This window comes from Ranitomeya variabilis, chromosome 1 (assembly GCF_051348905.1).
Source record: "Ranitomeya variabilis isolate aRanVar5 chromosome 1, aRanVar5.hap1, whole genome shotgun sequence".
NCBI lineage: Eukaryota > Metazoa > Chordata > Amphibia > Anura > Dendrobatidae > Ranitomeya > Ranitomeya variabilis.
Window position 1 is genome coordinate 641,259,534 of NC_135232.1, and position 15,754 is coordinate 641,275,287.

Sequence of the window (15,754 nt, forward strand, 5' to 3'; positions counted from 1 at the left end):
TCTCCTCCTCATGGCTGAAATCTGAGAGGAGATGTTTCAGCTCGGCACCAAACGTAAGAGGGGTGTTCTGGAGTCTCTCGGGGGCATCTGGGCAAAGGTCAATACTTCTTCTCTGGAGTGATAGGTGCTCTTCTACATAGATACCTAAATTGGGACAAAAGGAACAATACGCTCTGGGAGATCTCCCAGTGCAGTTAATAAACATCCTTATTTGATGCTTCCCTGTCCCCCCAAACTCACTAATTCTTTATACTTTTACTTCAGGATGACCTCCCCCTGTTGACCTTTCTTGAGCTGCTCAGTAATTAGCTAATGCCTCAACTCTCCTGAACCCCACAAAATGAATGCAATTTTCTTTTCCTAGTCAATTGCTTCTGTTTTCTGTACAGACACCCCTACCAGTTTTCCACAATTTAAAAGAGAAACATACAACCCTCGCAGCTACTTAACACCCTAAGAAAACTAAATGTTTAACTAAGGTACACTGACTTTAGTTGTATCCTGCATCAGGTCTAAAGGTACCGTCACATTAAGCGACGCTGCAGCGATATAGACAACGATGCCGATCGCTGCAGCGTCGCTGTTTCGTCGCTGTGTGGTCGCTGGAGAGCTGTCACACAGACAGCTCTCCAGCGACCAACGATGCCGAAGTCCCCGGGTAACCAGGGTAAACATCGGGTTACTAAGCGCAGGGCCGCGCTTAGTAACCCGATGTTTACCCTGGTTACCAGTGTAAATGTAAAAAAAACCAAACACTACATACTTACATTCCGGTGTCTGTCGGGTCCCCCGGCGTCCGCTTCCCTGCACTGTGTAAGCGCCGGCCCTAAAGCAGAGCGGTGACGTCACCGCTGTGCTCTGCTTTACGGCCGGCCGGCGCTGACACAGTGCAGGGAAGCTGACGCTGGGGGACGCGACCGACATCAGAAGGTGAGTATGTAGTGTTTGGTTTTTTTTACATTTTCAATGGTAACCAGGGTAAATATCGGGTTACTAAGCACGGCCCTGCGCTTAGTAACCCGATGTTTACCCTGGTTACCAGTGAAGACATCGCTGGATCTGTGTCACACACACCGATCCAGCGATGTCAGCGGGTGATCCAGCGACGAAATAAGGTGCTGGCCTTCTAGCTCCGAACAACGATATCACAGCAGGATCCTGATCGCTGCTGCGTGTCAAACTCAACGATATCGCTATCCAGGACGCTGCAACGTCACGGATCGCTATCGTTATCGTTGTTAAGTTGTTCAGTGTGAAGGTACCTTTAAACAAAACCATATTATCCGTCCAAACTTCAAGGTCAGCACACAGTATAACATGACACTCCACTGTGTACATCCGTTATCAGTCGATGCTTACTCGCCTATCTTAGCTCACGTAACAACACCCTGTATCTAATCTAAGATGCACAGGAAAACAAACAAACAAAGTCAGTTTTACAGCTGAACTTCATCAAAGCTTAGGTGAACACACACCTCCCTACCTATATTAGTTCAAGCAACAAATCAGAGCATCCATGGATGTGACTCTATTATCCTGCGATCTGTGTTACTCTTATCATTATGAATTATATGGAAACCTGGAGCTAAAAACACAAGTACCAGTAAATAACCTCATTTACTTCACAGGGGGTCTGATAGAAAACAGCAAAAAACCAACAACTAAGGGTACCGTCTCACATTGGCACTTTGATCGCTACGACGGCACGATCTGTGACGTTCCAGCGATATCCATACGATATCGCTGTGTCTGACACGCAGCAGCAATCAGGGACCCCGCTGAGAATCGTACGTCGTAGCAGATCGTTTGAAACTTTATTTCGTCGCTGGATCTCCCGCTGTCATCGCTGCATCGGTGTGTGTGACACCGATCCAGCGATGCGTTCGCTTGTATCCAGGGTAAACATCGGGTTACTAAGCGCAGGGCCGCGCTTAGTAACCCGATGTTTACCCTGGTTACCATCGTAAATGTAAAAAAAAAAAAACAGTACATACTTACATTCCGGTGTCCGTCAGGTCCCTGGCCGTCTGCTTCCTTGCACTGACTGTGAGCGCCGGCCGTAAAGTGAAAGCAGAGCACAGCGGTGACGTCACTGCTCTGCTTTGGCCGGCGCTTACACAGGATGCAGGAGGAGTGTAGGGAAGCGGACGCAGGCACCGGAATGTGAGTATGTGTTTTTTTTATTTTACGTTTACGCTGGTAACCAGGGTAAACATCGGGTTACTAAGCGCGGCCCTGCGCTTAGTAACCCGATGTTTACCCTGGTTACCCGGGGACTTCGGCATCGTTGGTCGCTGGAGAGCTGTCTGTGTGACAGCTCTCCAGCGACCACACAACGACTTGCCAACGATCACGGCCAGGTCGTATCGCTGGTCGTGATCGTTGGTAAATCGTTTTGTGTAACGGTACCCTTACAAATCCTATTATCATTGCAATCACATTGCAACTCAGATAAGGCCCTTCTGCCTCCTGTCTAAACCACACTGGTCTAACAATTCATTTCAATAACAAAAGAGCACACTTAGCAAATAGAAGAAGAATAAAAGGAACTAAAACAAAACAAACAATCAGAAAGACCAAAGACCAGATAGAAACTCTTATAATCTGAGTTTACATCAAGGCCTCACTAGCCTCCCTGGTTGTAATTGGCCATTTTGAGGAGTCTGCCCATGGCTGGGCACAGACTGAGAGAAAATGCCATTATGTCTGTGAAAATGCCTGTGCTCCTTGACAATATTGCTAGGCCCCTCACAATTACTTGTGCAGTAACAGTTCCTTGCAATATGTCCAAAGTGACCACATTTAAAACATTTCACAGAATGATATTTCCTCTCCTTCATCGTACCCGGCCATTTGCAGTACCTGGCAATATGGCCGGAGCCAGCACAGGCATAACATCTAACACATGCCATGCCTGATTTAGGGGCCTGGACAGAACATACTTCCCTCTGTCTGGAACTTTTAAACTCTTCCATTGCTAAGGATGCACTCTTAACAATGTCACGTTTTAACTTTCTTTGTAATTTAGACAGCACATACCTGTCATTACTTTTTATTATTGGATCAAAATTTGATAAAATATTTGATCCCTCACCTGTTCCATCACTTCCCCCTTTTTGCCCTGCACAGGGCACAATTGGTCGGGGATCTGACCTTGTGTTCAGAGACAAAGAGAAGGCCGGCACCACATTTGAAAAATCATTGATGATATTTTTCAGACTAGTAATCAGTTGGGAACTAGTATCCATCTCCACACTGCACTGATTAATAATGGCATCACTGGCTGCTGCCATTTCCTTCACAGCTCTGATCTCAGCCTCAGACTGAATCAGCTGGGCTTCCATATCAACACAATGATTTTTCATTTTCAGCAGTTGTGATTCAAGGCTGGCAATCTGCTTTTCTCTGTCCACATTATACTGTTCTTTCTCTGCCAGTTGTGTCTGTAAGGCACATACTCTCTGCACATTAGTCACACAACACTGGCAGTGGAAATTTGGGGAATCTGCATTACACAGGGATTCCTCATACACACAGATCAGTTTAGCTAACATTTGTAGTCGTTTGCTTGATTTATTCAAGACCGACCGTCTCTCTATGCACATGCTGTCATGCCCATATGCTTGTTCCAATAGGGCAGACCACAGCATTTCTGCAGATTTGGGTACAGTGGGGGTTACTGGGTGAAATTGACTGTGCTTTGCTAATCTTTTAAGGGTCGATAAGTCCATACTCACTCTTCCTGAAGCCATCTTGGTCGTCCTCCTTGTCCCTTCTCTGCTGCTTGAAAAGGTCCTTTTAACTCTGGGACACCTTTTCCTGACCAGCTGGACTTTACCTTGAGAACGACTATGACTCTTTGGAACAATGGACTGGCAAAGATCACCCCAAACTAGATTATACTCAAGCAAAGGAAAAAGAAAAACGTTAAAAAATCAGAAGACTGGGTTCTCTGTTATTGATTTTGTTCCATGTATAGCTTGTATTGAAAATTTGCGTCACCCGTCTGAACTATCAGCGCTCTGAACGCACAGAATTACACAACAGGGCCCTCACCCTGTATCAATGCAATCTGTCCACGTCCCTCCGGCCTGATCAGTTCACAGACGATGACCAGAAATTCTCACAGCTAAACATGAAAAATAAATCTAAACAGTGGGCCTGTAGCTCGCCATTGTAAAAGGATAAGGTTTTCCCTCCACAAATTACTAAAGGGGGGAAACCTCCCTACACCTCTATTGAGGTCCGATATTAACTATTAACGCCGAACTTGGCTATTAATAATTATATCCACTTAATAATACCACAACGTTATCTATTCCTTATACTATACACTAACTGAGACAAAACCGTGTATCAATAAAGGATATTTATTACACACACACACACACACACACACACACACACACACACACACACACACACACACACACACACACACAAGTCTGCAGTATATAACATGCATATATATTTATACTCAAGCTGGTGCCTATAAATATATATATATATATATATATATATATATATATATATATATATATATATATATATATATATATATATATATATATAAAGATTCAAAAAAGAGGCAGCACTCCATTTTAAAGGTGAAAAATGTGGTAGGTTTAATCGACCCACATAGCCGGGCGACGTTTCAGCTCAATCTGAGCCTTGATAAAGGCTCAGATTGAGCTGAAACGTCTCCCGGCTATGTGGGTCGATTAAACCTACCACATTTTTCACCTTTAAAATGGAGTGCTGCCTCTTTTTTGAATCTTTGTAAATCTGGAGTAATCATTGGACTGGTTGCCTGGGGCTCTGCACCCGAAGATAAGTACTAGTGTTGTGCTGTTCCTTTTTTCTATAATATATATATATATATACACACACACAATATACAGATACTACAACTCTAATACAGTAATATCACTACAGTATGCAGTAATATAACAATATCACACAGTAATAATCCACAATATCCAGTAATATCACAACTATACCACAATATAAAAACCACAATTAACAGCCCGATTACCCAAATCACACTTGCAATAACAGCCCTCCCAATCTTTAGCTTACTGACCCTAAGGCATAAGAGTTACAGGGCCTAGTAAGAAAAGGGGATACAGAGTATACTTATCCACCATCCATGGTGATTCCAGGCAATCCAGGCACAGCAAGCGAGACCTCTAAACACATGTGTTGTCCCTTCTATGTCCAACCAAAAAGAGGTGTGTCAAGCCCCAGGTGTGTGGGGATGAAGTCACGAGTCTATTGTCCACTAAGATACACCTCCTCAGTGTTTTTCCAGCTCATGGCAGCTTTGTTCTACAGCAGGCTGGAGGGGGGAGGGCTTTGCTCCATGTGGTATACATGTGGGGGAAATACCCAAAACATGCACTAAACACATCTCTACATAAAGATATACATTTTGGGGCACTTCCTCTTCTACACCCTCCTCGGGTGCGCGCGCGCTCTGGGTTCTACGGCGCACGCGCACACATCACTCATTGATCCTGGCCGTTCCTTCCTCGCCGCTCTGTGGACTCTGACCCAGAAGGTATGCCTTCGCTCTCCTTATCAGGCCACCTCTTCCTCCCAGCGGTGCCTGATTGTCATTTCTGTTTCACATTTGCTTCTGGCAGCATGTCCTTCTGGCTCTCCGCTCCACTGGTTTGCCCTATTTGCCCGTAGCCCTTTGTTTGCCTCGTTGCCTATTTACTCTCCGGTCCTCTCTCCTTTGTTTTCCTTACAGTGCCAGTCTTCCTGTGTCTCCTGACAGTCCTCGCTGCCGTGCCTTCATGGTTCCAGCCAGTATGCTTCTCAATCCTCTCCTGCCAGTTTCCCGTGTCTTTTCCATTCCTGTCAGTCTGCTCCCCTATCCTGTCCGAGTGTCCTGTACTCTTGTCGTCTCCGCCAATAATACCTTCGTCTCAGTCCTGTCCATCTTCCCTGTGCTCTTTCTGAGTTTACCTGTATCTCTGTCCAATTCGTATTCCTGTGCCCCTGCCGTATTACATTCTCTCTTGTACCTCTCCTCTGGGTACTAGCTGCCGCAGCAGTAGTCTCCCTTGGGCCTGCCCCTAATGCTCCCTGTATAGGAGGTGGTTCCACTGGGTCTACTCGCCCTAGGAGGGTTCGCTGTCGCGGTCCAGCGGGTCCACCTTTGGAGTTCTTCTAGCGTTCTGATATGACGTATGTTGATTCTGGAATAGTTGGAGCACAGTGCTATTTTACGGACAAGCTAAAGAATATAACTCTTGTAAATTATCTATTGCCATTGCATTCCCCAGTTTGCATCTTCCTCATCCACTTCATTCCTTGCCTTCCAATAAATCTACCCTTTGTTGTTTGCACCTGATCTTGTGTAGTTTTCCTGCACCGTGGTGGTCCCCCGGCCATTGCTTCACATCCTAAGTATAGGCCAGCAATGTAAAAGACTGGAGAACCCCTCTAATTTTTAATCTTTATGCTAATTAGCCATCTTGATTAATTGGGACTTTGTATGGCAGTCACAGAGCCATAATTGCAAACACATATATACAAACCACCTATTCATGCCAAAGGCTCCCTGATCCACCATTTGGACTGTGCGTTTGAGACTGAGACCATGAGAGCATCAAACTCTATAATGGCTATGAAAGGGGTTTTCTAGGTAAGAGCACTTAGAGGTTTCAATAGGGGCACAATTTCTGTGTATGTGACGCAATACATGTCTCTCGCCTTTTTATAGCAGTTGGGAGATAAGACCTCATCTCCTTTTCTGAATACATACAGGTCCTTCTCAAAAAATTAGCATATAGTGTTAAATTTCATTATTTACCATAATGTAATGATTACAATTAAACTTTCATATATTATAGATTCATTATCCACCAACTGAAATTTGTCAGGTCTTTTATTGTTTTAATACTGATGATTTTGGCCTACAACTCCTGATAACCCCAAAAAACTGTCTCAATAAATTAGCATATTTCAACCGTCCAATCAAATAAAAGTGTTTTTTAATAACAAACAAAAAAACCATCAAATAATAATGTTCAGTTATGTACTCAATACTTGGTCGGGAATCCTTTGGCAGAAATGACTGCTTCAATGCGGCGTGGCATGGAGGCAATCAGCCTGTGACACTGCTGAGATGTTATGGAGGCCCAGGATGCTTCAATAGCGGCCTTAAGCTCATCCAGAGTGTTGGGTCTTGCGTCTCTCAACTTTCTCTTCACAATATCCCACAGATTCTCTATGGGGTTCAGGTCAGGAGAGTTGGCAGGCCAATTGAGCACAGTAATACCATGGTCAGTAAACCATTTACCAGTGGTTTTGGCACTGTGAGCAGGTGCCAGGAAGCATGAAGTGCTCCAAAATCTCCTGATAGCTAGCTGCATTGACCCTGCCCTTGATGAAACACAGTGGACCAACACCAGCAGCTGACATGGCACCCCACACCATCACTGACTGGGTACTTGACACTGGACTTCAGGCATTTTGGCATTTCCTTCTCCCCAGTCTTCCTCCAGACTCTGGCACCTTGATTTCCGAATGACATGCAAAATTTGCTTTCATCAGAAAAAAGTACTTGGGACCACTTAGCAACAGTCCAGTGCTGCTTCTCTGTAGCCCAGGTCAGGCGCTTCTGCCGCTGTTTATGGTTCAAAAGTGGCTTTACCTGGGGAATGCGGCACCTGTAGCCCATTTCCTGCACACGCCTGTGCACGGTGGCTCTGGATGTTTCCACACCAGACTCAGTCCACTGCTTCCTCAGGTTCCCCAAGGTCTGGAATCGGTCCTTCTCCACAATCTTCCTCAGGGTCCGGTCACCTCTTCTCGTTGTACAGCGTTTTCTGCCACATTGTTTCCTTCCAACAGACTTACCATTGAGGTGCCTTGATACAGCACTCTGGGAACAGCCTATTTGTTGAGAAATTTCTTTCTGGGTCTTACCCTCTTGCTTGAGGGTGTCAATGATGGCCTTCTTGACATCTGTCAGGTCGCTAGTCTTACCCATGATGGGGGTTTTGAGTAATGAACCAGGCAGGGAGTTTTTAAAAGCCTCAGGTATCTTTTGCATGTGTTTAGAGTTAATTAGTTGATTCAGAAGATTAGGGTAATAGGTCGTTTAGAGAACCTTTTCTTGATATGCTAATTTATTGAGACAGGTTTTTTGGGTTATCAGGAGTTGTAGGCCAAAATCATCAGTATTAAAACAATAAAAGACCTGACAAATTTCAGTTGGTGGATAATGAATCTATAATATATGAAAGTTTAATTGTAATCATTACATTATGGTAAATAATGAAATTTAACACTATATGCTAATTTTTTGAGAAGGACCTGTATATATTTTCTCTAGAAGGGAGTGAGGCAATTAAACCTTTTGCTTTGGGACCCCTGAATGCAATGAATGTCCCTGCTAGTAGGACCTCAATCACTGTGTGTCTGTAATGACTGACTCTGCTCTAGCAATGCCATTAATTAGTACCTTTTTTTAAAGTCTACTTTTTATGTGTTTACCATTACGGATGGAGTTTAGTCTTTCCAGATATTTTCCGGATTCATCAATTGCTACTTTTCAATAAGTTGCAAAATTTGTCACAGATGTACACCAGTTTTCCCCTGGAATGAGTTTATGCAAGCCAGAATTTATTTGCCCAATTTTTATGACATTTTGCAAACTGTGCAAATTTTTATACTAAAAGTCACAAATAAGGTGAAAGGCAAAAATAAAGATGATTTTTACTTTGCACTAAATTTATGAACCACTTATGCCATTTTAAAGAATTTGGTGTTAAAAAACAAACAAACAAGTACCAAAAGACAAAAAAGAAAAGGTGACTTAAAATAAAAAGCAAATGATGAATTGAGGCCGTAGAGCTGCTTTTTAATACATTTTTATAGAAATACATATATTTACATTTTTCTTATGGGTAGTCAAATCCTATTTTTTTCTATTATTACTATTATTAATTTTGCTGCGTAAATCTTTACAAGATGAAATCTTATAGATAAGCACACCACTATGAAAATATTTCTGAACACTTTCTATTCTATAATGTAGGTTTACATATACCTAATGCTATATCCCATTTGACTTACTCCTTTAGAGGATCATCTGATTGGAGAGTCTTGGGGCTTTCCAGTTCGGTAGACGCCATATTTCTACAGTTATGGTCCTGGTGTTTGGGCTCTTCTTTTTACTATTACAACTGTGACACCTAGTGGGCAAAAATCAACATTACAATTCAAATGTATACTGAATTTAAAGGGTTATTCTCAAGTTGTCTCAGTACACAAGACTGCAATCTCCTCACTCCCTGGTTTCCTCCTGGGCAGACTCTCCTCCTTGAGTGACAGGTCTGGCGATACCAAAGTTGTTGTATTAGTAAAACTATAAAGCTCTGCTTTAACACATTCAGTTATCAATGCTTGTTCTGAGGTTTACACTATAGACTCTGTATTTACATATATTGGGGAAAATAAGTATTTGATACACTGCCAATTTTGCAAGTTTTCCCACCTACAAAGAATGGAGAGGTCTGTAATTTTATTGTAGGTACACTTCAACTGAGAGACAGAATCTAAAAATGAAAACCAGAAAATCACATTGTATGATTTTTACATAATTAAATAGCATTTTATTGCATGAAATAAGGGTGGTGACTATTGTGGCTATGTCCAAGTATTGTTTCCTGAAACACCAGAAAGTTAAAGTTTAAAAAAGACCTTGTGGCCAATGTGAAAACTGCAAGATTTCTAATTTGTACTTTTAATAAAAACTGTGATATGGAAAAATTAACCATTGCCATTTTTTTTATATACATTTGACACAAAAACCCGATTTACCCCCAATGATGTACATTTATGTCATTGGTCAATAAGGAATATATGAAGCTGGTTCAGGAGCTGAGCCTGCTTCAATACCAAGCAGATGCCATCTGTGTTACATAGTCAGCATCTGCCTGTAACTGCATCAACTGGAGCTTGCTCTGATCACTGCACTTGAACCATTTAAATACTGCTGTCAATCTCTGAAAGTGGCATCCAAATTACTTCATTGCCAGTGAGTGAACGCACTGTCTCCCATCAGCCACCATGACACGATTATGGAGAACCAATGATTTACCACAGCAGCTGGGGACCTGCTAAAGGCAACAGTAACAGCCATGTTACCCATCCTGCGTTGTTCAGTCACAGGCTGAGCTCCACAGGAGAATCTCTATATGCTGCAAAACATTAGTGACCAAAGCGGGTTAACGTTCCCAAAGGGGACTAAAAGTAAAAACTAAAAAAAAGTGCTTAAAAAGATATAAACAATTTAAAATCACCAAACAACAGATCCAGAATTGAGCGGCACCAGGTAACGTGGATAATCTTCACAGGCTGTGACTATGGAGGACAGATTTTTCCAAAGACTTCTAACACAAAGCTCTATTCTTGCATGTACGGGAGGTGCTCTTCATATAACAAGAAAATAGAAATCCACATAATGCAAAGTTTAAACAGATGCGGCACTCACCCGAATGTTGCAGAAATCAGTGTCTTTTATTCGCTTTATGCGACATTAGACATTTGCGGAGAGGCAGCAGGAGACAGAGAGGGGTGCGGGGAGAAGAAAGTGGACTTTAGTACTTATCATTTCCAATTCCTCTTTATGGTTGCAATCCTTTAACACAGCATCGGAGTCTGGCTTCCTAGCAGGGAGAGAGGGTGCGGTGGAATTCTTTATGGATTCCCACCATAAAGAGGAATTGGAAATGATAAGTACTAAAGTCCACTTTCTTCTCCCCGCACCCCTCTCTGTCTCCTGCTGCCTCTCCGCAAATGTCTAATGTCGCATAAAGCGAATAAAAGACACTGATTTCTGCAACATTCGGGTGAGTGCCGCATCTGTTTAAACTTCAGACGGGCCTGCGCATGTGCCTTCTTGAGCAGGGGGACCTTGCGGGCACTGCAGGATTTTAAACCTTTACGGCGTAATGTGTTACCAATGGTTTTCTTGGTGACTGTGGTCCCAGCTGCCTTGAGATCATTAACAAGTTCCCCCCGTGTAGTTTTAGATCTCTCACCTTCCTCATGATCAAAGATACCCCACAAGGTGAGATTTTGCAAGGTGCCCCAGATCGATGTCGATTGACAGTCATTTTGTATTTCTTCCATTTTTTTACAATTGCACCAACTGTTGTCTCCTTCTCACCCTGCATCTTACTTATGGTTTTGTAGCCCATTCCAGCTTTGTGCAGGTCTAGGATCTTGTCCCTGACATCCTTAGAAAGCTCTTTGGTCTTGCTCATGTTGTAGAGGTTAAAGTCTGACTGATTATCTGAGTCTGTGGACATGAGTCTTTTATACAGTTGTGCTCAAAAGTTTACATAGCCCGGCAGAATTTTTGCTTTCTTGGCCTTTTTTCAGAGAATATGAATGATAACACCAAAACTTTATGTCCAATCATGGTTAGTGGTTGGGTGAAGCCATTTATCGTCAAACTACTGTGTTTTCTCTTTTTAAATCAGAATGACAACTCAAAACATCCAAATGACCCTGATCAAAAGTTTACATACCCCATTTCTTAATACTGTGTATTGCCCCCTCTAACATCAATGACAGCTTGAAGTCTTTTGTGTTAGTTGTGGATGAGGTTCTTTATTTACTCAGATGGTAAAGCTGCCCACTCTTCTTGGCAAAAAGCCTCCAGTTCCTGTAAATTCCTGGGCTGTCTAGCATGAACTGCAGGCTTGAGATCTCCCCAGAGTGGCTCAATGATATTGAGGTCAGGAGACTGAGATGGCCACTCCAGAACCTTCATTTTGACATGGCCTTGTGTTTTGGGTTGTTGTCATGTTGGAACGTCCAAGTACATCCCATGGCAGCTTCCGGGCTGATGAGTGCAAATTTACATCCAGTATTTGCTGATAACGTGCTGCATTCATCGTTCCTTCAACTTTGACCAAGTTTCTTGCGCCCTTGTAGCTCACGCATCCCCAAAACATCAGCGATCCATCTCCGTGCTTTACAGTAGGAATGGTATTTCTTTTATCATAGGCCTTGTTGAGAGCTCTCCAAGTGTAACGTTTATGGTTGTGGACAAAAAGTTCAATTTTGGTCTCATCACTCCAGATTACCTTATTCCAGAAGTTTTGAAGCTTGTCTCTGCGCTGTTTTGCATATTGTAGGCGAGATACTTTGTGGAATTTGTACAGTAATTACTTTATGCTGTTGACTCGAACATGCAGCCACACCGCTAGTTTTCAGAGAGTCCAGTATTTTAGCTGATGTTATTTGTGGGTTTTTTTTTTGCATCCAGAACAATTTTCCTGGCAGCTGTGGATGAAATTTCTGTTGGTCTACCTGACTGTGGTATTATTTTTACAGAGCCCCTGATTTTCCATTTGTTAATCACAGTTTGAATGCTGATGACTGGCATTATCAATTCCTTGGATATCGTTTTGTATCCCTTTCCTGTTTTATAAAGTTCAGCTACCTTTTTCCATAAATCCATTGACAATTCTTTTGCTTTCCCCATGACTCACAATCCAGAAACATCAGTGGCTGGATGAAAGATGCAAGAGTCTGTCTGGTCCCAGAAACTCACTCAGCTTTTATACACACACACTCATTACAATCAAACAGGTCAAAGGTGAGGATGTCACCTTTAGTAGAAATTCAAACCCATCTGTGTCATTTTCTGTGCATGTTATCAGGCCAAAATCATCAGGGTATGTAAACCTTTGACCAGGTTCATTTGAATGTTTTGGTTTGTCATTATGACTTAAAAAGAGAAAACACAGTAGTTTGATAATAAATGGTGTCACCCAACCGCTATCCATGAGTGGAGAAAAAGTTTTGGTGTTATCATTTATATTCTCTGAAAAAAGGCGAAGAAAGCAAAAAAACGTGAAAAAAACGTGGTAAAAACGCTAAAAAAACCACAAAAAAACGCATGCAGTTTTCTTGAGGAAAATGTCCGGTTTTCTTCAGGAATTTTCTGCAAGAAATTCTTACGTGTGCACATACCCAAAAGGTGACTATGTAAAACAGCTGTCTTTAATGCAGGTAACTAGTCGATTAGGAGCGTCTAACTGGTCTGTAGGAGCCAGAACTCTTAATGGTTGGTAGGGGATCAAATACTTATTTCTCACTGCAAAATGCATATACATTTATATAATTTATACAATGTGATTTTCTGGATTTTATTTTTGATATTCTATCTCTCAATGTTAAATTTAACCTACCCTTAAAATTACAGAATGTTCATGTCTTTGTCAGTGGGCAAACTTAAGGCCCCGTCTCACTAAGCGATTTACCAACGATCACGACCAGCGATACGACCTGGCCGTGATCGTTGGTAAGTCGCTGTGTGGTCGCTGGGGAGCTGTCACACAGACCGCTCTCCCCAGCGACCAACGATCAGGGGAACGACTTCGGCATCGTTGAAACTGTCTTCAACGATGCCGAAGTCCCCCTGCAGCACCCGGGTAACCAGGGTAAACATCGGGTTACTAAGCGCAGGGCCGCGCTTAGTAACCCGATGTTTACCCTGGTTACCAAAAAAAACAAACAGTACATACTCGCCTTTCGGTGTCCAGGTCCCTTGCCGTCTGCTTCCTGCTCTGACTGAGATCCGGCCGTACAGCGAGAGCAGAGCGCAGCGGTGACGTCACTGCTGTGCTCTCATTTCTCACTGTACGGCCGGCAGTCAGTGAGAGCAGGAAGCAGACGGCAAGGGACCTGGACACCGAAAGGCGAGTATGTACTGTTTGTTTTTTTTTACATTTACGCTGGTAACCAGGGTAAACATCGGGTTACTAAGCGCGGCCCTGCGCTTAGTAACCCGATGTTTACCCTGGTTACCAGTGAAGACATCGCTGGATCGGTGTCACACACACCGATTCAGCAATGTCAGCGGGGCCTCAACGACCAAAAAAAGGTCCAGGCCATTCCGACACGACCAGCGATCTCGCAGCAGGGGCCTGATCGCTGGTACGTGTCACACATAGCGAGATCGCTATGGAGGTCGCTGTTGCGTCACAAAACTTGTGACTCAGCAGCGATCTCGCTAGCGATCTCGCTATGTGAGACGGGGGCTTTACAAAATCAGCAAGGGATCAAATACTTATTCCCCCCACTGTATAATTAATGATAGGTTGGTGTATATATAGTGACTTACATAACAGCGGCACAACCATGCCATCACCAGTCACCATGTGCCACCTACTGCCCAGTAGTTGTAACTTGTGGTGAAGTAATCAGGGAATGGTGGATACACTTCATAATCGAGTTAATAACCTGTTGTCCCTGGACAGCGGAGGTCCGCTCGGTATCTGATGGGACTTTATATTGGAAAATTATTAAAATTCCCTGTGTTGGAGAGATTTGTGCAATCATGCCCAGCATTTCTGCAAACTGAAAATATTTTTTCTACTGATTTACCTCTCGGTCTTTCCAGTGCACAACTGAAAACCTCCTCCACAGTCTGCTTCCTGAGTGGGCGGACAGTGTCACTGTGACGTCTACCTTCATAACAGTTAGTGAGCACTGCCACATTTAAAGGGACCTGTCACCAGGTTTTCCCTATGTAAACTAAATCTACAACTCACAGGGTATGTGCACACATTAAGTATTAGCTGTAGACATTTCTGCATCAAAACTGTGTCGTTTTGCATGCATTTTATTTTATGCATTTTCCCCATTTGTTAGAATGGGTGAAGAATGCTGAAAGAACTGAAGTGATGCACATATGAAACTGCTTCAAATCTGCAAGAAAAAAATCATTTCACTCATTCATTCTGCTGGTACATTAAAACACTGCATTTTTTCGGCAAAAACTTCAAGTGTGAACATGCTCTTAGGGTGAACTTGTCACCTATTTCACAAGGACAAAACCACGAGCTGCATGAATCAGAGCCTTGGTGGTCGATCGCAGCCAGGTATATTTCTCTCCGATCAGACAATTCAGAAAGGATATGTTTTAAAGATCGGGCTAGGGACCATAGCCAGGGAGAAGACTAGTCTAGCGCCACTCCTCAGAGGGCTTCTCCCAATGCTGCTGCAGGTGATTGACTGGTCTCTTCTGTGTGTTTACATAGGGAGAGACCTGTCAATCACCTGCAATGGCACAGTAAAAAAACTGGATGGGTCAGCACTGGGCTATCTGGTCTCCAGCTATGGTCCCTGACTGGATCTTTAATGTACATATTCTCAGAAATTCTGGGGTATTTTAGGGAAAAATATTCCTATATTCCTGGGTGCTAGTGTACAGTGAATGTGCTTGTATAAGGTGTTATCCAAGCATGCTCGAGTGTTAACAGAGTACCTAAGGGGTGCTCAAATACTATTACAGGGACTGCATATAGGGTTAATGCCTTATACTACAGGGTCTGCCTATGGGGTGCTGCCTAATACTACAAGGTCTGCCTATGGGGGTGCTGCCTTATACTACAGAGTCTGCCTATGGGAGTGCTGCCTTATACTAAAGGGTCTGCCTATGGGGTACTGCCTTATACTAAAGGGTCTGCCTATGGGGGTGCTGCCTTATACTACAGAGTCTGCCTATGGGGGTGCTGCCTTATGCTAATGGGTCTGCCTATGGGGTGCTGCCTTGTGCTAGAGTCTGTCTATGGGTGCTGCCTTGTGCTATAGAGTCTGCCTATGGGGGTGCTGCCTTATACTAAAAGGTCTGCCTATGGGGTGCTGCCTTTTACTACAGGGTCTGCCTATGGGGTGCTGCCTTATGCTACAGAGTCTGCTTATGGGTGCTGCC

At 43.3% G+C, this 15,754-nt stretch overlaps 1 protein-coding gene across 2 annotated transcripts in view; it reads right to left on the reverse strand.

Annotated features, from left to right (window-relative positions):
• Positions 1-14,499, reverse strand: part of GANC (glucosidase alpha, neutral C) — a 129,145-nt gene extending 114,646 nt beyond the window's left edge. The window contains exons 1-2 of one of the 2 annotated variants that reach the window (XM_077261194.1): positions 14,425-14,499; positions 9,094-9,212 (exon numbers count right to left, since the gene is read on the reverse strand). In XM_077261194.1, coding sequence (XP_077117309.1) covers positions 9,094-9,152 — 59 coding nt within the window. In that variant the 5' untranslated portion in view covers positions 9,153-9,212; positions 14,425-14,499. Of the gene's footprint in view, positions 1-9,093; positions 9,213-10,513; positions 10,655-14,424 lie in introns of those variants that run through there. The other variant, XM_077261190.1, reaches the window with a different exon arrangement.
• Between the last annotated feature and the right edge of the window lie 1,255 nt (positions 14,500-15,754).